We start from the raw sequence: 23,122 nt of genomic DNA, 5'->3' as shown, positions 1-23,122 counted from the left end.
TGGACACACATCCATACGTTTACATTGGTGTGGAGTTACATGGCAGCCATTGTTCCTGCTGCGCTGTGTGTGTAGCATGGACCACAGTTGTGTCACTCCCCTTATGGCCACTGGCATTGTTGTTATGGTAAAAACACAAAAAAGAAAAATAGCCAGCACTACTACCTAATACACGGGTGCACGCTGCTGTGGCAAATACATAGTATACAAAAAAAGAAGGTTACAGCAGCTCTCTTGGTCAAAAAATGGAGCCTCTTAGCATGTTAGGGTCCCATCCGACAAGAGGCCACCTCCAAGTGGTGGATGGGGGACACGTTTTGATCAAAAAGTGCGCTAAGAGCCTCCATTTTTTGACCAAGAGTGCTGCTGCAACCTTTCTTTCCTTTTTGTATACTCTGTATTGGCCACAGCAGCGTGCACCCGTGTATTAGGTAGTTGTGCTGGCTATTCTTCTTTTTGCTGTGCAATTTCAGGGGAGTGGCACCCTCTGTAGCCGTGAATCCCTCCCTGTTCCCAGGACTCTCTATAAATTGATATTGAAACCAGCATGTCACCCAGTCAGAGCCCATATGCCCAGCAGAGGTGAGTGAAATGAGTGTTATGGTCCCATCCGAAATGAGGCCACCTCCGCGTGGTGGATGGGGAACACGTTTTGATCAAAGGTGCGCCAAGAGCCTCCATTTTTTGATCAAGAGTGCTGCTGCAACCTTCTATTTTTTGTATACTTTGTTGCTACGGTGATCGCTGCCAGGCGCCATGCCACTTAAATTAGGGACCCACTTGAATCAGGTGGCCATGAAAAGGCAAGTGGCCTTATACCGGTTGATCACAATGTATACTAACTACCTGATGTTAGTGGTTGAAAGCAATAGCTCAATGTATAACAAGTGGATGTTCGGCCATGTCTTTATTTCTAAATTTTCCATAAAAAATAATAATAATTCCATATATACCTATACAGTTTTAGCATTCTCTAGACTTTCACAAGTATTATTGTGTCAGTTCTTCTGCTGTCTCCTACCTATAAGGATCTGATCCATCCGCCCGGAGTCCATCAGTAAGTCTTCACTGTGGAAATCTTGTATTTTTTGGGCTGCCATGTCAAAAAGGTCCAGATAATCTTCTAAGGGGAACGGCTTGTGGAAAGGTTCCTTTAATCTTACAATTCCTTTAAAGATAAGTGACAAGAGGATTACGTTCTACTCTGTAAGTAAATTGCATGTCTTGTATACAGCATTTTCATTTTCATTATGACAAAAGGTTGATCTAGTGCAACGTTTCCCAACCAGGGTGCCTCCAGCTGTTGCAAGACTACAACTCGCAGCATGCCCATGCTTGGAGCTATAGTTTTGCAACAGCTGGAGGCACCCTGGTTGGAAAGCACAGATCTAGAGCAAAGGTAAAACCTTTCTGTGTTCAAGACCTGGCCTGTCAGACTGTCCCACTCTCCAGGGTTACAATAACACTTAAGGGTGCGTTCACACGCTATTACTAGCAGACGGTTTCCGCTGCGGGAATCCTGCTGCGAGTTACGCTACCATTGATTTAAATGGGTCCACAGGCAGTGCGCAATAGTGTCAGTTTTGCAGACTGTTCGCGGACCCATTCAAATGAATGCTAGCGTAACTCGCAGCGGGTTTTCCGCAGAGGGAAACTCGCTGCTTGTTATTAGCGTGTGAACACACCCTTAAAGGGTATTCCTATTGGACTGAGTGTTGGGGTGGGGCAGCCTGAGTCGCGTTAAAAAATGTTGTAAAATTATGTGTGTGTTCAGACTGGTGGCAGAAAGATATACAGATTTGTAAATTACTTCTATTTAAAAGTCTTAATCCTTCCAGTACTTATCCGCTGCTGTAGGCTCCAGAGGAAGTTGTGTAGTTCTTTTCAGTCTGACCACAGTGCTCTCTGCTGACACCTCTGTCCATGTCAGGAACTGTCCAAAATCCCCATAGCAAACCCTCTCCTGCTCCGGACAGTTCCTGACATGGACAGAGGTGTCAGCAGAGAGCACTGTAGTCAGACTGGAAAGAACTACACAACTTCCTCTGGAACATACAGCAGCTGATAAATACTGGAAGGATTAAGAATTTTAAATAGAAGTAATTTACAAATTTGTATAACTTTCTGGCACCAGTTGATTTAAAAAAAATTGTACCCCTGAAAAATAGAAAAATCTGTAGGTTGCAACTAGAGATGAGCGAACTTACAGTAAATTCAATTTGTCACGAACTTCTCGGCTCGGCAGTTGATGACTTTTCCTGCATATATTAGTTCAGCTTTCAGGTGCTCCCGTGGGCTGGAAAAGGTGGATACAGTCCTAGGAGACTCTTTCCTAGGAATGTATCCACCTTTTCCAGCCCACCGGAGCACCGGAAAGCTGAAATAATTTATGCAGGAAAAGTCATCAACTGCCGAGCTGAGAAGTTCGTGACGAATTGAATTTACTGTAAGTTCGCTCATCTCTAGTTGCAACCATACTCTCTCCTTATACCTGGGTGCCCATAAGCACAATGCCACAAGAAACATGGTATAAAAAAATGACAAGAGCATAAAGATGTATTTACAGTATAAAATGTGTTTCTCTAGTTCATTTAGATACGGAACAGCAAGGAATGATGGGAGATTTCAGCTCTGAAGCCAGCAGAATTGATAATGCAGCTGTGTACTATAAGGAATAATGGGAGATTTCAGCTCTGAAGCCAGCAGAATTGTGAATGCAGCTGTGTACTATAAGGAATAATGGGAGATTTCAGCTCTGAAGCCAGCAGAATTGTGAATGCAGCTGTGTACTATAAGGAATGATGGGAGATTTCAGCTCTGAAGCCAGCAGAATTGTGTATGCAGCTGTGTACTATAAGGAATGATGGGAGATTTCAGCTCTGAAGCCAGCAGAATTGTGTATGCAGCTGTGTACTATGACATAAAATTTACGGCAATTCCGGATCATTAGATTTACAAATGTATTCATGTTTTTTAATGTTAAATAATTCTTTATCTACACTTTTCTGGAAACTGAAGCCAACATAATGATCATCTGATGCCTTGCTGCAGCTGCCCCCTAACATGGTGAAGCTTTGGCTGACAAAAGTATGGCCAACTAGGTAACACATGGCACAGTGTTTCCCAACCAGGGTGCCTCCAGCTGTTGCAAAACTACAACTCCCAGCATGCCCGGACAGCCAAAGGCTGTCCGGGCATGCTGGGAGTTGTAGTTTTGCAACAGCTGGAGGCACCCTGGTTGGGAAACACTGACATGGCAGATCAAGAGCTGTCACTTTGGAAACATTACATCAGGGTGCGGTCATATGCTAGTAACTAGCAGCGGGTTTCCCTCTGCAGGAAACCCACTGCGAGTTACGCTACTATTCATTTAAATGGGTCCGCGGACAGTCCGCAAATCTGACACTATTGCGGACTGTCTGTGGACCCATTTAAATCAATGGTAGCGTAACTCGCAGCAGGATTCCCGCAGCGGGCAACCCGCTGCTAGTAATAGCGTGTGAACGCACCCTGAGTTTTTGCGGGTTTTCCGCTGCATATTTGAAAGTGGGCGGGCTCTTCTCGGCTGGCCCGAAGCAGATTTTCCGCGGCGGAATTTACGCTGCAGGAAATCCGCCGCAGACCCTACTGACTTCAACAGGGCTTGAGGCGGATTTTCCTCAGCGTAAATTCCTCCATGGAAAATCTGCTGCGGAGAGCCGAGAAGAGCCCGCCCCCTTTCAAATACGCAGCGGAAAACACGCAAAAACATAGGGGGAGATTTATCAAAACCTGTGCAGAGGTAAAAATGCCCAGTTGCCCATAGCAACCAATCAGATCGCTTCTTTCATTTTGCAGAGGCCTTGTTAAAAATGAAAGAAGCAAGCTGATTGGTTACTATGGGCAACTGGGCAACTTTTCCTCTGCACAGGTTTTGATAAATCTCCCCCATAAAGCGTGTGAACGCACCCTAAGACTACTTTCTTATCCTTGTTTTTTACCAAAACTGAGAACATAAGTCCTCTTCACACTTTTCAACGCTTCATGTTATGAAAATGTCAGCAGTGCCAGCTCACCGAAGCGTTTCCGCGTCCACCAGTGCGGCTCCTTGATGACGGAGAAGTGGACATTAGGGTGGAGTCTCAGGCGGTCGTATAGGTCGGTAGTTCCGCACTTTGGCTGCCCAATAATGTAGAAGTGAGGCAAACACCGCAACCTGTAGTAACAACCGTTCCTTACTGTAAGACGCGACCAGAACCTTCGTCTCATGTCCTCAAATATGTTGTGTAAACGTTTGGCGTACAAAGAGTAGGCGTTGGTCCCATAGGGATCACTGCTGTCGTTTCCATCATATTTGTGGTACCAGCAAGGACTGCGGCACGAGGGGAGGAACTCATGTGGTATTACAGAGAAGAGCTACGGGAAGAGAAGAAAAAATGATGATGATGAATATCTTTAGAGTCTGAAGTTTACAGAGGAGATGGTCTACAATCCTATTCTTTCAGTCTGTTAAAGGGGTACTCCACTGGAAAACATTTTCTCTTAAATCAACTGGTGCCAGAAAGTTAAAGGGGTACTCCGCTGCCCAGCGTTTGGAAGAAACTGTTCCGAACGCTGGAGCCGTGAGCTCGTGACGTCATAGCCCCGCCCTCATGACGTCACTCCTCGCCCCCTCAATGCAACGGGAGCCGTCACGCCCCCTCCCATAGACTTGCATAGAGCGGGCGGGGCTATGACGTCACGAGCTCCCGGCTCCAGCTTTCGGAAAAGTTTGTTCCAAACGCTGAGCAGCGGAGTACCCCTTTAAAGGGGTACTCCACTGGAAAACATTTGTTTTTTTAAATCAACTGGTGCCAGATAGTTAAACAGATTTGTAAATTACTTCTATTAAAAAAATCTTAATCCTTCCAGTACTTATTAGCTGCTGTATGCTCCACAGGAAGTTCTTTTCGTTTTGAATTTCCTTTCTCTCTGACCACAGTGCTCTCTGCTGACACCTCTGTCCAATTTAGGAACTGTCCAGAGTAGGAGAAAATCCCCATAGCAAACCTCTCCTGCTCCGGACAGTTCCTGACATGGACAGAGGTGTCAGCAGAGAGCACTGTGGTCAGACAGAAAGGAAATTGAAAAAGAAAAGAACTTCCTTTGGAGCATACAGCAGCTGGAAGGATTAAGATTTTTTTAATAGAAGTAATTTACAAATCTGTTTAACTTCCTGGCACCAGTTGATAAAAAAAAAAAAATATATATATATATATATATATATATATATATGTTTTCCAGTGGAGTAACCCTTTAATGTAGTGAATTAGTGGGATTTGGTGAAGGTGGAGTGGAGATTCACAGGGTTAAAACTTTTGAAAGCTGGTGCAACCTAAATTTTTGACTTGTCTCAACAACTTGTCAAATGTTTTAACAAATGACAGCAACGCTTTCATTTGTTGGTCGAAGCTACTGATTTTGTCCGGCCATGTAATGTGTATGGGAATCTCTTGACTGTCCCCTAATGGCAGATGTTTGGGGAGAAAAGGGTTACGTATGTTGGATTTCAACATGCCAGATCCTATAGTTCTTGGGGAGATAATCTGGGATCAGAGGTGTCTGGCAGCAGCTTTCTAAATAGCAGCAGGGCTGTGTGTGCGGACATGTGCATGGGGGGACTGATAGAGATATTTGTTCGCCTGACAGCTAAAATGTTCCCAACGCCGTTTATGCGCTGCGGGGGTCGGACACAACCCCTCGTGACATCACGGCCACGCCCCCTCAATGCTGTTTTCTCACTGTGGGGGTCGGCCACGCCCTTCGTGATGTCACGACCACGCCCCCTCAATGCAAGTCTATGGGAGGGGGCGTGACAGCGTCACGCCCCCTCCCATAGACTTGCATTGAGGTGGCGTGGTCGTGACATCACAAGGGGTGTGGCCGACCCCCACAGTGTGACAACAGCGTTGGGAACATTTAGTTCCACGCTGGGCAGTGGAATACCCCTTTAAAGGGGTACTCCGGTGAAAAACATTTTTATTTTTTTTTAAATCAACTGCTGCCAGAAAGTTAAACAGATTTGTAAATTACTTCTATTGAAAAATATGAATCCTTCCTGTACTTATTAGCTGCTGAATACTACAGTGGAAATAATTTTCCGTTTGAAACACAGAGCTCTCTGCTGACATCACGAGCACAGTGCTCTCTGCTGACATCTCTGTCCATCTTAGGAACTGTTCAGGGTAAAAGGAAATCCCCATAGCAAACATTTGCTGCTCTGGACAGTTGCTAAAATGGACAGAGATGTCAGCAGAGAGCACTGTGCTCATGATGTCAGCAGACAGTTCTGTGTTTCAAAAAGAAAAGACTTTCCACTGTAGTATTCAGCAGCTAATAAGTACAGGACGGATTAAGATTTTTTAATAGAAGTAATTTACAAATCTGTTTAACTTTCTGGCACCTGTTCATTTAAAAAAAAAAAAAAAAAAAGTTTTTAACCGGAGTAACCTTTTAAGAAAAGCCACCGCAGAATTGTTTGTTTTAGTAAATACTTGCATTTTATATTAAAACTGACAGGTGAGAAGAGCCAATAGAAGAATTCTGTATGATGCAGCTATATGATGTCAAATTTATAAGGCCCAATATATGCAACTGTATGCTATACAACTAAACACACAACCCGTAACCAAAATGCATGCAAATAGGATTCCGAATCTAATTCACAAAATGTGGAAAAAACACCCATTTAGCTGCAGCATCCACACAGAGATTTCCCCATATTAATTGGATTGAATGGAGTGTAGATTCCCGGTGGACATTTTTTGCAGACATGAAAGGCCATGATACATCCGCGCTCACCCAGAAGCATATGATGTTACATAAAGGTTTCTAATCTCATGCACAAATATGATAATCCTACAGCGATGACCCATTCAGCTGGTACAAAACGCTAAGCTCTTCCCAGATTCATTATTCATGACTATGGTGCTTGGTAATTTACCCAATGCACAGAACGTTTCCCTGATAGAGTTAAAGGGGTATTCCAGGGAAAAACTTTTTTATATATATATATCAACTGGCTCCAGAAAGTTAAACAGATTTGTAAATTACTTCTATTAAAAAATCTTAATCCTTTCAGTACTTATGAGCTTCTGAAGTTAAGGTTGTTCTTTTCTGTCTAAGTGCTCTCTGATGACACGTGTCTCGGGGAACGCCCAGTTTAGAAGAGGTTTGCTATGGGGATTTGCTTCTAAACTGTGCGGTTCCCGAGACAGGTGTCATCAGAGAGGACTTAGGAGCTTCTGAAGTTAAGGTTGTTCTTTTCTGTCTAAGTGCTCTCTGATGACACCTGTCTCGGGAACCGCACAGTTTAGAAGCAAATCCCCATAGCAAACCTCTTCTAAACTGGGCGTTCCCCGAGACACGTCATCAGAAAGCACTTAGACAGAAAAGAACAACCTTACTGAAAGGATTAAGATTTTTTAATAGAAGTAATTTACAAATCTGTTTAACGTTCTGGAGCCAGTTGAGATATATAAAAAAAAACAGTTTTTCCTGGATAACCCCTTTAAAGGGGTACTCCACTAGCCAAGGTTTGGAAGTAAATGTTTTGAATGCCGTTTTCACGCTGCCGGGGTCAGCCTTGCCCTTCATGACATCACGGCCATGCCCCCTCAATGCAAGTCTATGGGAGGGGGCGTGGCGGCTGTCTCTATTGGGGGCGTGGCCGTGATGTCATGAGGGGCAAGGCTAACCCCGGCAGCGTGAAAACAGCATTCAAAACATTTACTTCCAAAGGCTGGCAAGTGGAGTACCCCTTTAATGAATATGTGACCGGAAGAGTTACATAGTTAGTACGGTCGAAAAAAGACATATGTCCATCATGTTCAACCAGGGAATTAAGGGGTAGGGGTGTGAATACATTAAATGGGATGTCTGGCAGCTGAGCATTCTGCGGCGGATCGGGGCTAGAGGACTCCTCAAAGGAAGGTCTAATGACTTTATGTACCAAGAGACACTTACATGAGGTTCATATTGCTCTAGTTCCGCTATGGTTGGTATCCGTCGTGATGTTAGGAGGAGCTCTCCTCTATCCAGGTAGGAGTTCTGTACGTTCTGCGTGGTGAAGGTAAGGTTTATAGGGCATCCCTTAATGGCCTCCTTTAGTCTTTCTGTAGCAGAATGGTTGGAGATGAAAGCAAAGTCTCTTGTGAAGGACGCAGAGAGGACCTGGATCAGATCTGATCTCCCTCCAGAAAGTGCATACGATGCAACCACCAATATGGTTATTACCACGGCCACCAGCAAACTGCACAAGGTCCTTCTGCCAAAGCTCCTCCAGAAGCTCCACATGCTGCTCTTAGGTGGTGGCATTCCTATGGTTGGAGAGTTAGTACTTTGCACAGAGTCTAATTTCGGAGGTCATAAGTCACTGGGAAGTCCGCATTGTTATCTAAACCCAACTTGACACAATTGTACCTAAAAGAAGTGTTGACGATGAGGAGATGCGGCAGGCAGCAGGTCTCTTCAGGCATGTCCCCTCTGCTGGATGACCGAGGACTACGGACTTCATCAGATGGATGCTGACTCTTCATTGTCCCCAAAGTTTATATGTCCTACAAAAGGAGAAGAAAAAAAAAATGTGGTGAGCAACCTAAAAGTGTTTGGATGCCACCCAACCAAATACCACTTCCGCATATTGCAATTCCCAGAATTTCTGTGATAATAAATGACCAAGGTTACTAAAACCGTGTAACATGAGTCATCTGCCTCTTGCTTCAATTTTGCACAGGAGATAAAACTCGCCAGGCCCTGGATTTAGAATGACCAGCCAGGCCTCCGTGTACCCTATTTTATTTCAGGAGTATGTTAAAATAAAAAGTAATGCAAAGGGGTCTCCCGGTGTTACGCAAGTATTGTTTAGGGTGGTATATGTCGGGAAACCAGCAGAATGGTGTGAAGAGGAATACTCCCACTGGATCCATTGGTTTCAATGAACCGAGTGTAGTACAAAGAAGGTGAATCCAGCATCTGCTGTCAGTGTGTCTTCTTGAGAAAGTCACAGTAGTGGTGAAACATGTAGGAGTAGGCAGTTGTGATATGGGATTTCAGATTCAGTCTCCTTAAAGCGTACCGGTCATAGTGCAATAAAAAAAAAAAAGTGATGTTACTCAGTACCTAATCACGATCATGTAAATATAATTTGTATGTGTCTATGAACTATGTATCCCTAACAAATAGCATTTATATGTCGCTCACTTGCTTTTTTTTTCTTTCTTATGGAGGGGGCTTGTCCATCTCTCTCCCTCACTGTGATGACTCATCCGCTCTGAGACTGGGGGCAGCCTGGTAGTCTGCAAATCACTGCACGGTAGTTTATATTTATACATTTTCTATCTGTTCCTTGTAAAGCTAGATGCTAATTAACATAGCTGTCACTATGTGTGTCATTCAGTTTTCACAGACTCCTGAATGTCTGATCAGCTATTTGTCATTCAGGAGTCAGAGAAAGCTTTGGCTGTTCAAGCATGCTGGGTTGTTGTAGTTTTGAGAAAGTCATCCCGACGAAACGTACGTCGGAACGAGCGGTCACTGGGTACCATATGGGTGAGTACATTCACAGCTGAATATATAATCATGTGACATACTGCAGTAGCATAGCAGGGGAGGTTGTAGTCCTTAGATTAGCAGGGACATAGTGCATTCCACTTGGGATTTTGATTGTATCGTGTAATATTCGGGCTTTGAGTTTATATATATATATATATATATATATATATATATATATATCTCTACCTCTTTCCCCTTTCCACCCTGTTGGAGTATCATAAATGCCAGTATGTAAATAGTTAATAATACAATACTAATACCCAGTTTTTGCCAGTATTGCTTTTAAACTCCTGATGTTTCCTGTGTGTTATGTTTATATCAATAAAGAATATACATTTTTCAGTAGCAAATGCTCAGTTTCTTTGGTATAAAATAGCAAGTTTTGAGCTATACTGAGTCTTATAAAATCATATAACCCCCGGCTATTACTGTATATAGGACATGTCTTAAGATATTTTGGGTAGTTTGAGCTGGTTGGGTATTGGTTGTATAATAACAGCTGGAGCTGCAGTATTTGTAAAGCACTGTGTTAGAGCAGTGTTGCCTTTAGCTGTTGCAAAACTACAACTCCCAGCATGCCCACACATCCTTTGTCTGTAGTTTTGCAAGAGCTGGAGGCACACGGCTGGAGAACAAAAGAAAAGAGTTTTACAAACATTGTACCCCCCAGCTGTTGCAAAACTACAACTCCCATCATGGGAGTTGTAGTTTAGGAACAGCTGAAGGCTGTAGTGGTGCAATGGTGACCTCCTATACTGGATACCAACACACTTTACGGTCAGTATCCAGTATGCTGCAAAATACAGAGTGGTCTGTCTGCATAAAGACAGATGACCCCTAGTGGCGGCTATTTTAATTTTAAATTTTTTAGTAAAATGTAAAAAAAAATTTAAATGTATATTTAAAAAAGTAATCTTATCAGTAGTACTACAAAATATAAAAAGTTATTCATAATGACAGTGCCTCTTTAATCCGCAGTTAAGCTTAGTGATGATACCTCAGGGATAGTGCAATTTTTTGGGCAGAGCCATTTTGGCTTAAAGGGGTACTCCGGTGGGAAAACTTTTTTTTTTTTTTAAATAACCTGTTGCCAGAAAGTTAAACAGATTTGTAAATGGCTTCTATTAAAAAATCTTAATCCTGCCAGTAATAATTAGCTGCTGAATACTACAGAGGAAATTCTTTTCTTTTTGGAACACAGTGCTCTCTGCTGACATCATGACCACAGTGCTCTCTGCTGACATCTCTGTCCATTTTAGGAACTGTCCAGAGCAGCATATATTTTCTATGGGGATTTTCTCCTACTCTGGCCAATTCTTAAAACGGACAGAGATGTCAGCAGAGAGCACTGTGCTCGTGATGTCAGCAGAGAGCTCTGTGTTTCAAAAAGAAAAGAATTTCCTCTGTAGTATTCAGCAGCCAATTATTACTGGCAGGATTAAGATTTTTTAATAGACATAATTTACAAATCTGTTTAACTTTCTGGCACCACAGACTTTAACCACAGTCTGTGGTGTTCCATCCAGTCTACTACTGTGGTCTACGATCTCATACCTCAAAGTAAAGTCATACTAATCACTGAGAAGTCCTCAAAAATATAACAAAAGGAAATAAATCCGTATCTCGCTTGGATATAACAGCGAAGAGTAAGGTGACACCATTGTGTCCTTGTATTTGAGTATACCTGCGGTACTAAGCAAACTTTATTTTTCGGTACAATACGGTTTAAAAAAAAAACCACACAAAGAGATGTGATTAATGGAGACTGTAGTTTTAATCATTTTTTTCGACTCACTTGTTTTATTAAGTGTCAATAAAGTTTGCATATTTTGATATTAGACACATGAAATAAGGGAATTTGTGGGCCTCCTGGGGTTCTTTGTTGGAAGGTTTTGACTATTACATGTACCTAAGGGCAATTAAAGGGGTACTCCGGTGGAAAACATTTTCTTTTTAAATCAGTTAAACAGATTTGTAAATTACTTCTATTTAAAAAATGTTTACCCTTCCAGTACTTTTTAGCAGCTGTATGCTAGAGAGGAAATTCTTTTCTTTTTGAATTTCTTTTTTGTCTTGTCCACGGTGCTCTCTGCTGACACCTCTGTCCGTGTCAGGAACTGTCCAGAGCAGCATGAGTTTGCAATGAGGATTTTCTCCTGCTCTGGACAGTTCCTGATACGGGCATCAGATGTCAGCAGAGAGCACTGTGGACAAGACAAAAACGAAATTCAAAAAGAAAAGAATTTCCTCTGTAGCATACAGCTGCTAAAAAGTACTGGAAGGTTAAAGCTTTTTTAACAAAAGTAATTTACAAATCTGTTTAACTTTCTGGCACCAGTTGATTTAAAAAAAAAATAATAATAATAATAATAATGTTTTCCACCGGAGTACCCCTTTAAGGGACATCATGCCCTCGCACTAGAGTAATGGTGAGCTGATTGAGCAGTGCTCAAGTGCTTCATATATAATGTAGTCTGTGGGTCCATTCACATAAACATAAATTTGATGCGCCACATTTGAAGCTGCAGATTTTATAAAGCTGATTTCAATGTAAATTATCATCTAGAGCAGTGTTTCTTGACCACGGTGCCTACAGCTGTTGCAAAAACGACAACTCCCAGCATGCCCGGACAGCCGGAGGCTGTCCGGGCATGCTGGGAGTTGTCGTTTTGCAACAGTTGGAGGCACTCTGATTGGGAAACACTGATCTAGAAGTTGATACAGAAATGATACATTTATGCTGAACAATGCAAGAGAAGAGATGAGGAAGTGGTTAGTATTCACCTATCTGTGACTTGTGTTGCGATAAGTGTGAACAACCAGTGTTTTTGTTTTTAAATTAAAATAATTCACAAAGAGACCAGACGGGTGAGGAGTGGGCTGCAGAGTCAGGTTGTACCTTTTAGATGGATGAGTTACAGGGGTTAGACAACGTAACTAGAACCCCTATTTTAACATAGTCAAGTTACATAGTTTATATTGTTGAAAAAATAAAAACACAAGAGGCCATAAAGGTCAATCTTAAAGGGGGTATTCCAGGCCAAAACTTTTATATATCAACTGGCTCCGGAAAGTTAAACAGATTTGTAAATTAATCCGATTAAAAAATCTTAATCCTTGCAATAGTTATTAGCTTCTGAAGTTGAGTTGTTTTTTCGGTCTAACTGCTTTCTGATGACTCACTTCCCGGGAGCTGTGCAGTTCCTATGGGGATATTCTCCCATCATGCACAGCTCCCGGGACGTGACATCATTATTGAGCAGTTAGACAGAAAACTTCAGAAGCTAATAACTATTGGAAGGATTAAGATTTTTTAATAGAAGTAATTTACAGATCTGTTTAACTTTCCGGAGCCAGTTGATATATAAAAAAAAGTTTTTGCCTGGAATACCCCTTTAAACCCTACTGTATTAATCCAGGGAAGGCAAAGAAAAGAAAAAAAACTCCTTATGGAGGCAGATGCCAATTGCTCCATATTAGACGGAAAATTCCTTCCAGATTTCAAATAGTCAAACTCACAGCCATCCCCCCCATCTTCCCCTTTTTTCTCAGTCACAAAGCTTATATCTCTGTTGGTAAACTTAACCTGTGCTATTACGGAAATCTGTTTAATTGTTTTAAATGATATGTCACATCCGACATCTGAGACCAGAGTTGCAGAGCAAATAAGTGTGTTAAAGGGGTTCTCTGGTGGAAAACTTTTTTCTTTTTTTAATCAACTGGTGCCAGAAAGTTAAACAGATTTGTAAATCACTTCTATAAAAAAAAAAAAAAAATTCTTAATCCTTCCAGTACTTATTAGCTGCTGAATACTACAGAGGAAATTCTTTTCTTTTTGGAACACAGAGCTCTCTGACATTTTAAGAACTGTCCAGAGTAGGAGAAAATCCCCATAGCAAACATGTGCTGCTCTGGACAGTTCGTAAAATGGCCAGAGATGTCAGCAGAGAGCTCTGTGTTCCAAAAAGAAAATAATTTCCTCTGTAGTATTCAGCAGCTAATAAGTACTGGAAGGATTAAGATTTTTTATATAGAAGTAATTTACAAATCTGATTAACTTTCTGGCACCAGTTGATTAAAACAAAATAAAATAAAGTTTTCCACCGGAGTACCCCTGTAAGGTGTACTATGGTCTTAAACACATCCCAGTATGCAAAGACTGGCAAAACATCTGCAGACAGAAGGAGCTGTGGTTAAAAGTCTGAAACCTCCTTACAGAAATGTAGGTGCTGATAGCAGGTGGTATAGTTGAGAAGAAGAAATTTAGCTTATAGTACTCCTACCCCCCCCCCCCCCCCTCAAGCAGTAATATTCATGAAATTGAGGGGTGTTTCCTCGTTTGTGGTCAGTACCTTTATACAACAGTGATACCAACTTTTTCTGTGGGGGGTTGCTCTGAAGTATTAAAGGGGTACTCCTATGGGGGAAAACATTTTTTTCTGGTGCCAGAAAGTTAAACAGATTTGTAAATTACTTCTATTTAAAAATCTTAATCCTTCCAGTGCTTATCAGCTGCTGTATACTACAGATGAAGTTGTATGGTTCTCTTGCTCTGAAGTATTAAAAGGGTACTCCGATGGGGGGGGGGGGGGAATTCAAATTAACTGGTGCCAGAAAGTTAAGCAGATTTGTCAATTACTTCTATTTAAAAATCTTAATCCTTCCAGTACTTATCAGCTGCTGTATACTACAGATGAAGTTGTATGGTTCTATTTTGTCTGACCACAGTTCTCTCTGCTGTCAGAGCAGAGCAGGAGAGGTTTACTATTTGAGCCTACTCTGGACAGTTCCTGACATGGACAGAGGTGTCAGCAGAGAGCACTGTGGTCAGACAGAAAAGAACACCACAACTTCCTGTGGAGCATACAGCAACTGATAAGTACTGGTAGGATTAAGATGTTTAAATAGAAGTCATTTACAAATCTGTTGAACTTTTTGGCACCAGTTGATTTGAAAAAAAAAAAAAGAGTGCCCCTTCAATGTTCACAGCCAGGTCGCTCTTTTGCTACAATCTCCTTACTTAAATACAACTTTTTAGTGCGTACTTAGTTTGGCGTCCAGGAGAATTGCTTATATCGATACGTTTTAGAACCAAGGAAATCCTTGAGATCTGGGACCAGGTTACTCGGCTATTTCCAACAGATGCCATAGACGATGAATGGAGCAGAATTGCAGACAAACGGGCTCCATTATAATGTGAGACCCAGGAAACACATATAAAAACACAGAAACAAAGGAGGTGCAGTATTCTTATAATACACACCTCGGCTGCTGCAAAACCTGGTAAGTGTATACCATGGTGTACTACAGTGCCGGGAACCCCCCTCTCCCTTGTACAGTGCCATCCCGCCTATCCGGTGCCAGCCACAATGTAACACACAAAACAGTGGAAGGCACAGTACTAGCTCCATGAGCTCAGCTATTTCTACATTTGTCCTTCACTACATTGGCTACTTTTCATGCAGAATTACTGTCCAATCTACTGAAAATAATGGACAGGGCACCCATTCTTGGTACGAATCGGATCCCCCTATTCAGACATTTATGGTACAGCCAGCTGATCAGTAAATCATATCTATTTAGGAAAAGTCTTTTGCCCCTTGACAGGCCATTCCCAAAAAATTGTACCCCGGTATTAGAGACATTTTGTAATGATTATAGTATAATTCATAAATGTTGGCACCCCTGAAATCTTTCAAGAAAATGAAGTATTCCTCACAGAAAAGGATTGCAGTAACACATGTTTTGCTATACACATGTTTATCCCCTTTGTGTGTATTGGAACTAAACCAAAAAAAGGGAGGGGAAAAAAGCAAATTGGACATAATGTCACCAAACTCCAAAAATGGGCTGGACAAAATTATTGGCACCCTTAACTTAATATTTGGTTGCTCACCCTTTGGAAAAAATAACTGAAATCAGTCGCTTCCTATAACCATCAATAAGCCTCTTACACCTCTCAGCCGGAATGTTGGAACACTCTTCCTTTGTAAGCTGCTCCAGGTCTCTCTTATTGGAAGGCTCCTTTTCCCAACAGCAATTTTAAGATCTCTCCACAGGTGTTCACTGGGATTTAGATCTGGACTCATTGCTGCCACTTCAGAACTCTGTAGCACTTTGTTGCCATCCATTTCTGGGTGCTTTTTGACATGTGTTTGGGGTCATTGTCCTGCTGGAAGACCCAAGATTTTGGATGCAACCCAGCTTTCTGATACTGGGCTGTACAGTACGACCCAAAATCTGTTGGTAATCCTCAGATTTCATGATTTCCATGAAAGAAGAAGATGGCAGCACTCACCGAAACAGTTGGAGAATATTCTTCTTTTCTTTTAAAGTGCAGAAGTGAACATCAAGTGCGGCCGGACACGGACGCTAAACCTTGATCAGCAGAATGGGTGACAGGGTCTGATAAAGTGTGCTCTGCGCACGCGTAAAGGCTGTCACCCATTCTGCTGATAGAGGTTTGGCGTCCATGTCCGACCACACTTGATATTCACTTCTGCACTTTAAAATAAAAGAATATCCTTCAACGGTTTCGGTGAATGATGCCGTCTTCTTCTTTCATGGAATTGATGCATTGACTGTCCTCTCTAGTTTGGTACAGCACCCGGTATAACAGGGTTTTCCGGCGGTTTAAAAAAGGAACTGTATGCACTATCGTGTTCTGCGAATTACCTCGCAGGTGTGTAGTCTAGTCTATCCTGGGGCTTGGTGCCGACCACTGTGCCTCCCCTGCTACTCAGATTTCATGATGCCTTGCACACATTCAAGGCACCCAGTGCCAGAGGCAGCAAAACAACCCCAAATCATCATTGAACCTCTACCATATTTCACTGTAGGTACTGTGTTCTTTTCTTTGTAGGCCTCATTGCGTTTTCGGTAAACAGTAGAATGATGTGCTTTACCAAAAAGCTCTATCTTAGTCTTATCTGTCCACAAGACGTTTTCCCAGAAGGATTTTGGCTTACTCAAGTTCATTTTGGCAAAATGTAGTCTTGCTTTTTTATGTCTCTGTGTCAGCAGTGGGGTCCTCCTGGGTCTCCTGCCATAGCGCTTCATTCTATTAATATGTCAACGGAGAGTTCGCACGGACACCTTTTCAGCAATTTTTCTCTTCCGTCCACGCCCAGGGAGATTAGCTACAGTGCCATGGGTTGCAAACTTCTTGATAATGTTGCGCACTGTGGACAAAGGCAAATCTAGATCTCTGGAGATGGACTTGTGACCATGAGATTGTTGATATTTTTCCACAATTTTGGTTCTCAAGTCCTCAGACAGTTCTCTTCTCCTCTTTCTGTTGTCCATGCTTAGTGTGGCACACACAGACACACAAGGCAAAGATTAAGTGAACTTCTCTCCTTTTTATCTGCTTTCAGGTGTGATTTTTATATTGCCCACATCTGTTACTTGCCCCAGGTGAGTTTAAATTAGCATCACATGCTTGAAACAATCTTATTTTTCCACAATTTTGAAAGGGTGCCAATAATTTTGTCCAGACCATTTTTGGAGTTTGGTGACATTATGTCCAATTTGCTTTTTTTCCTCCCTTTTTTGGTTTAGTTCCAATACACACAAAGGGAATAAACATGTGTATAGCAAAACATGTGTTACTGCAATCCTTTTCTGTGTGAAATACTTTGTTTTCCTGAAAAATGTCAGGGATGCCAACATTTACTGCCATGACTGTTTGCTTTACTTTCCTCTATAACAGCCCCCCTGTTCCTCTCCCTATCTCCAGGATAGGGAGAGTCAGGGGACTGGGGAGATAGGGAGAGGAACAGGGGGCCTCTTATAACAACCGGAGTGGTTTACTTTTCTTTTCTTCCCTATCTGGCCTAGACCGTCATGAAGATTTCTCCTATACAATACTTCTCCACAGAACCAGCCAAACAAACATTTTAGGCTCCTTTCTGCAGTACAATATCCACCTATATACAAACTCCCCATGTTTATTGTCACACACAGTAATAGTACCTGCTTTGCGTCCCCACAAAGTTGTTAGGCCCCCTCTGTGCCACCAAATATAGCTGTAGGCCCCAAACTGCCCCAATATATAGTTGTAGGCCAACATACTGTCCCGCTTTGTTGCGCCACTGCTCCTCTGGTCTGGGGACCTATTGTTATGGCATATAGCAGTAGGCCCCCCGTCTGCAGGGGCAGTGGAGCAACAAAGCTGATGGTAGTTACTGCCTACAGCAGCCCAGTGTCCGCGCTTCCCCTTTGCTGTCCTCCTGCTCCGCTCCTCGGTGCAGCCGACCATTTCTTTCAAAGTGGTCCAGACCAGTAACCAGTGGCTGTGGCTGCCATTACTGATTTTTTGTTCAAGTACCTCTGTGGGTACTTGTACCCCAGGTTTAGAACCACTGTCCTGCAGTATTTGTGTGAGGAAAAAAACCCACATTATTATAAATTACAATACCAGGATATATAATCAGATCATGAACAACAAGTAAATGCAACAACCGGCTCGCCATTAGCCATGTTTTCCTCTTAGTATTTTCTTCTTGCTTTACAGCACTGCCGAAAAAAGTATTAAGTCTCTCTCAGTATCAAAAGCTGTACTTCAAGGCAATGCACAAAGCTGGGAGTCGGATTCTCGTAGCCAGTCCCTGCCGCACTGATCCCATGAATATTTCAGCGTCCTGGAAACACGCATGAGATCCCTGTTTATAGGATCCGCTCGCAGACAGTCCATCAACCAGAAGGAATCTAACCTGACAGCTCCCGACCTCTTCTCACAGCTCCAAACAACAAGGGCGATGCTCCCGGCCACTCCGAAGATTTCTTATGCCTCCTCAGGTTGGCAAGCCAAAAAACGGAAATGGGTTTTGCGGCAGCGTAATTTACAGAAAGCCATTACATTGGGGGGGGGGGGGGGGTAGGAGAATAATGCTATAATCTTCTTTAATTTCTCCCCTTTCATCATTTAACTAGCCCCGCTGCTATTTAATAGGCACCATTCCACTTAATTAAATGTCTCCCAGCAAGGATTTAACAGCAGTCAGCGACTAAGATGTTGTAAAACAGAGTAAACCAATGCCAATTACGCTGATGGGAAAGAAAATGGGACGGCAGACAGATGTACTCACAGGCAGATTAACAGCAAACAAGCTAACCGTTCCCATTCACCTTGCTTGTATGGATGGAGCAGAGCCCAGTTTGTTTAGTGTAACCGTTCTTTAGGTTGGGTGAACTCATGGCAGTGTTTCCCAAGCAGGGTGCCTCCAGCTGTTGCAAAACTACAACTCCCAGCATGACCGGACAGCCGTTGGCTGTCCGGCCATGCTGTGAGTTGTAGTTTTGCAACAGCTGGAGGCACCCTGATTGGAAAACATTGACATATGCAATCTATTTACAACCTACAAACCCTATGTCAATGTGGCTTTCCACTATGCAAATCATGAATTAAGTGTGCAAGCAGTGGATCCAAAAAATTGCATCAGGTGTTTTTTGATCTTGTAAAACACGTCGGAGGGCAAGTACGCCAAACAATCCGGCATATAATAGAAGCTTGCAGCAGCTAGAGCGCCACAGGTTGGAGAACCCTGCTGTGTGTAGCATACACACATCGGAGGGCAATTATGCCAAATAGTCCGGCATGATGGGAGTTGTAGTTTTGAAACAGCTGGAGGCACACTGGTTGGGGAAACATTGGATTATGCAATCTGTTTGCAACCTACTAATCCTATGTCACTTCACATTTGTCCTCCATTTTTGGGGCAGGGGGCCCAGTGGTCAGATCCTCACTTATGATAACTTTCTGAAATAAGAACGTCCCTTAAAAGGTTTTATTATAATCTCCCAAAGAGCAAATGGAGATCCAATACTACAATTTTTCCCAACCCTATATTGGTGTTCCCCAATCTGTGGCTCTCCAGCTGTTGCAAAACTATGCAAATCATGCATCTGGTGTGCAGGCTGTGGATCAAAAAAGTTGCATCAGGTGTTTTTGATCTGGTGAAACACGTCGGAAGGCAATTATGGCAGATAGTTCGGGAGTCGTAGTGTTGCAACAGCTGGGGCGCAACAGGTTTAAGTATCTGCTGTAAGTTATCATACCTCTTTCTAATCTACAATAGGAAGTAGTAAATTGGTTCCTAATAACAGCAAATATGCATATCATCAACACAACTGGGGCCTCTTGGGCCGGGTTCACATGTCAAGCTATCTGGTTTAGTTATGATCTTAGATGCAGGCACTGGATCAAAAAATGCAGCATGTAATCTGGCCAAACCCACCAGATGGTTACGATGCCAGAAGGTAACCATTCCGCATCGTCCATAGGTCCAATGCCATGACACATTTCACCCTATGCTTGCGATACATCCAGCTTGTTGCAGGGTGCCAGACATATACGAACTCAGCCTTATAAAAAGACATTCCTGGAGCTTGTATGCTTTTTTTTATCAACTGGTGCCAGAAAGTTAAAACAGATTTGTAAATTACTTCTATTAAGAAATCTTAATCCTTCCAGTACTTATTAGCTGCTAAATACTACAGAGGAAAATTATTTTCTTTTTGGAACTCAGAGCTCTCTGCTGAATCATGACCACAGTGCTCTCTGCTGTCATCCCTATCCATTAAGAGTAGGAGAAAATCCCCATAGCAAACATATGCTGCTCTGGACAGTTCCTAAAATGGACAGAGATGTCACCAGAGAGCACTGTGCTCGTGATGTCAGCAGAGAGCACTGTGTTCCAAAAAGAAAAGAATCTCCTCGGTAGTATACAGCACCTAATAAGTACTGGAAGGATTACATTTTGCTTTTATAGAAGTCATTGACAAATCTGTTTAACTTTCTGGCACCAGTTGATTTAAAAAATGAAATAAAAAAAAGTTTTCCACCGGAGTGCCCCTTTAAGAACAGAATTGGCATCAGAGAAGTATTCCATTCCACAGCGCCGTCAATTACGAACTCTTTCTGGAGACTTGTCTCTATCCCCCCCCACCCCCCTTGTCAAGAGACCTGCGGACAACCCCGGGAGAGTTGGCAAGTATGAGTGAGTCCAATGAGCACAGCATTAAAAGAGTCAATGTACCCAAGAGCATCTGGCCCAATACTCAAGCTGTAATGGGAAAACAAGGGCTTGCACCCTGGAGTCCAGTACAAGTTGTTCCAAGTGCGGCTGGAGAATAGAGGTGAATGCAGGAGACACTGTCAGCGGGTAATGATATCCTGGATATCAGAGATTGGACATTAGGTCACTAACTCCCACAGTTTACGCCCTGGCGCGCGTCCACTTTCTATAAGGAAATGGACCTAAGAAACATCTTCAGCCATGGAGCAAAACAAACCCACCCTGTGGGGAAGCCAAGGAACGGCCTATACATGTAATTACTCCAACAGCGCAGCTCTTGTCCTCCCGCAGGACTCTGCAAGGGGGGAGGAGGGCGAAAAACTTTCCAGCAATCGCTTTAAGAGAAGCATTTAATTCAAGTGTTGGGGGGGGGTGGAGGGGTGGTCCTCCTTTCCGAGATGAGTAACCAAATCTCTGAGCAGACAGCGCTGTTTAATTATGAATATTCTTGTCGAAAACTCATATGCATTCACTTTTCTGTCGCCATCCATTGAGATTAACGGACTCCGTCATGAATGGTTTGAAATATTTAGCAAACTTTTACTTTTATGGAAGGTGGAATTTAAAAAAGAAAAGAAAAAAAAAGTAAGGATTTTTTGTATTTGGTTTTTAAGGTATGTTCACACCGGACGGAGATGCTGCAGATTTCCTGTCCTGTGTTTCTGCAGGCAAATCTGCACTAAAGCATGCGGCTGATGCCCATAGCAAAAAATAAATAAACATTTATATCGGAGGTTGTATGGAGCCATAATACTGCAGCTAGGGCTGGGCGGTATACCGGTTCATACCTAATGTCGAAATTTTTGGGCTGGACGATATGAATTTTTCCCATACCGCAATACCGGTTGCGCTGTGCTGTCCCCACATCAAGGAACTAATCATATGTGACCCGCCAGCGCTGTTCTGCCCCCCCCCCCCCTCCCCCCCAAATCATGTTACATGCCAGCGCTGTTCTGCTTCCCCCTAATAAATTATCAGCCCAGGGGGGTACTACTCACTTATGTCAAGCACTGCCCTCCTCCTCTTTGTTGGGGGGCCGCTGGCGCTGGAACTCTATACTGTACGCCAGTGGTCTCCAACCTGCGGACCTCCAGACGTTGCAAAACTACAACTCCCAGCATGCCCGGACAGCCAACGGCTGTCCGGGCATGCTGGGAGTTGTAGTTTTGCAACAGCTGGACGTCCGCAGGTTGGAGACCACTGCTGTACGCTGTATCCCTATGCCCGGGCTGCAAAAGATAAACAAAATAAACTTTAACTTACCTACATCGGCCTTACGCTGGGGACTGGAACGTCGGACAGCCGTCAGCCTATCACCAGCCGGATCAATGTCCCGCCCCGGCCAGTGATAAGCTGAGCCCACTATCATGTAAGAAGCCGGCTTCTTAAGCCATAAGTTACAAAAATACCGTGATACACATATTTGGTCATACCGCCCAGCTCTAACTGCAGCATGCATATGCCCAATACTACGGCTTTACTTGTAGGCAATCCTCTGCAAGCTAAGCGCTCTGGACCGTGGGCTGCCAGGCGTTCCTTTCTCTGATCCATTGCAGTAAATGGTCGGGACAGGGAAGAGATTTGCGCTCCTGCTGATGTATTTAGCTCACACATGATGGATTACACTTGGGACTCAGAACTGACAACGTCTCTCGCTTTGGAGAACTCTGCCTGGCCTTGAATTACATGGGATTTTATAGTTGCAATTTTTTTTTTCCTTACACAATTTTTGTTCTTTTAAATTATTACTTTTATTCCCACTAGGGGACTTAAAAGGGGTTGTGCGCTGCCCTTCCTTTCGGAGCTCCGCACGCAGCGTCCGGAAGTTCAGTACTCCGAACGCTGTGTGCGGGCTTCCGTGTTCGCGGCCGCCGGGCGTGACGTCACGCCCGGCACCCTCATAACGTCACGCCCGCCCCCTCAACGAAAGTCTATGGGAAGGGGGCGGGCTGTGACGTCACGAGGGGGCCGGACGTGACGTCACGCCCGGCGGCCGCGAACACGGAAGCCCGCACACAGCGTTCGGAGTAATGAACTTCCGGACGCTGTGTGTGGAGCTCCGAAAGGCAGGGCAGCGCACAACCCCTTTAAAGAAGAAGTCCAGTGGTAACAAATGTATCCTCTATCAACCGGGTTTGAGGATACATTTCTGATCTCAGGGGGTCCGACCCCTGGGACCCCCCCGACCTCCTGTACGGGGACCCCAGTTCAGCGCTGCTAGAACGCGTTTTGTTCCCAGCAGGTCAGCTGATACAAACACGCCCCCTCCATTCATCTCTATGAGAGAGCCAGAGATACAGTGTTCCTGTGTCTCCGCCTCTCTCACAGAGATGAATGGAGGGGGCGTGTTTGTACCAGCTGACATTTATCGATATCGCAATAAGACATTTATCCCCTATCCTCCTTGTTACCACTGAACATCTTCTATAAAGGGGTTATCTAGAATAAGGTTTTAGTAACTAAGTGTCATATAG

General features: G+C 43.4%; 1 protein-coding gene across 3 annotated transcripts in view; it reads right to left on the bottom strand.

Annotated features, from left to right (window-relative positions):
* Window positions 1–23,122, bottom strand: part of CHST15 (carbohydrate sulfotransferase 15) — a 60,401-nt gene that overhangs the window by 17,695 nt on the left and 19,584 nt on the right. For 2 of the 3 annotated variants that reach the window (XM_056529663.1, XM_056529665.1), the window contains exons 2-4: window positions 7,984–8,576; window positions 4,056–4,395; window positions 1,022–1,168 (exon numbers count right to left, since the gene is read on the bottom strand). In XM_056529663.1, coding sequence (XP_056385638.1) covers window positions 1,022–1,168; window positions 4,056–4,395; window positions 7,984–8,334 — 838 coding nt within the window. In that variant the 5' untranslated portion in view covers window positions 8,335–8,576. Of the gene's footprint in view, window positions 1–1,021; window positions 1,169–4,055; window positions 4,396–7,983; window positions 8,577–14,833; window positions 14,857–23,122 lie in introns of those variants that run through there. The other variant, XM_056529664.1, reaches the window with a different exon arrangement.

The sequence above is a fragment of the Hyla sarda genome, chromosome 7, assembly GCF_029499605.1.
Source record: "Hyla sarda isolate aHylSar1 chromosome 7, aHylSar1.hap1, whole genome shotgun sequence".
NCBI lineage: Eukaryota > Metazoa > Chordata > Amphibia > Anura > Hylidae > Hyla > Hyla sarda.
This window is presented reverse-complemented; position numbering and strand designations above follow the sequence as displayed.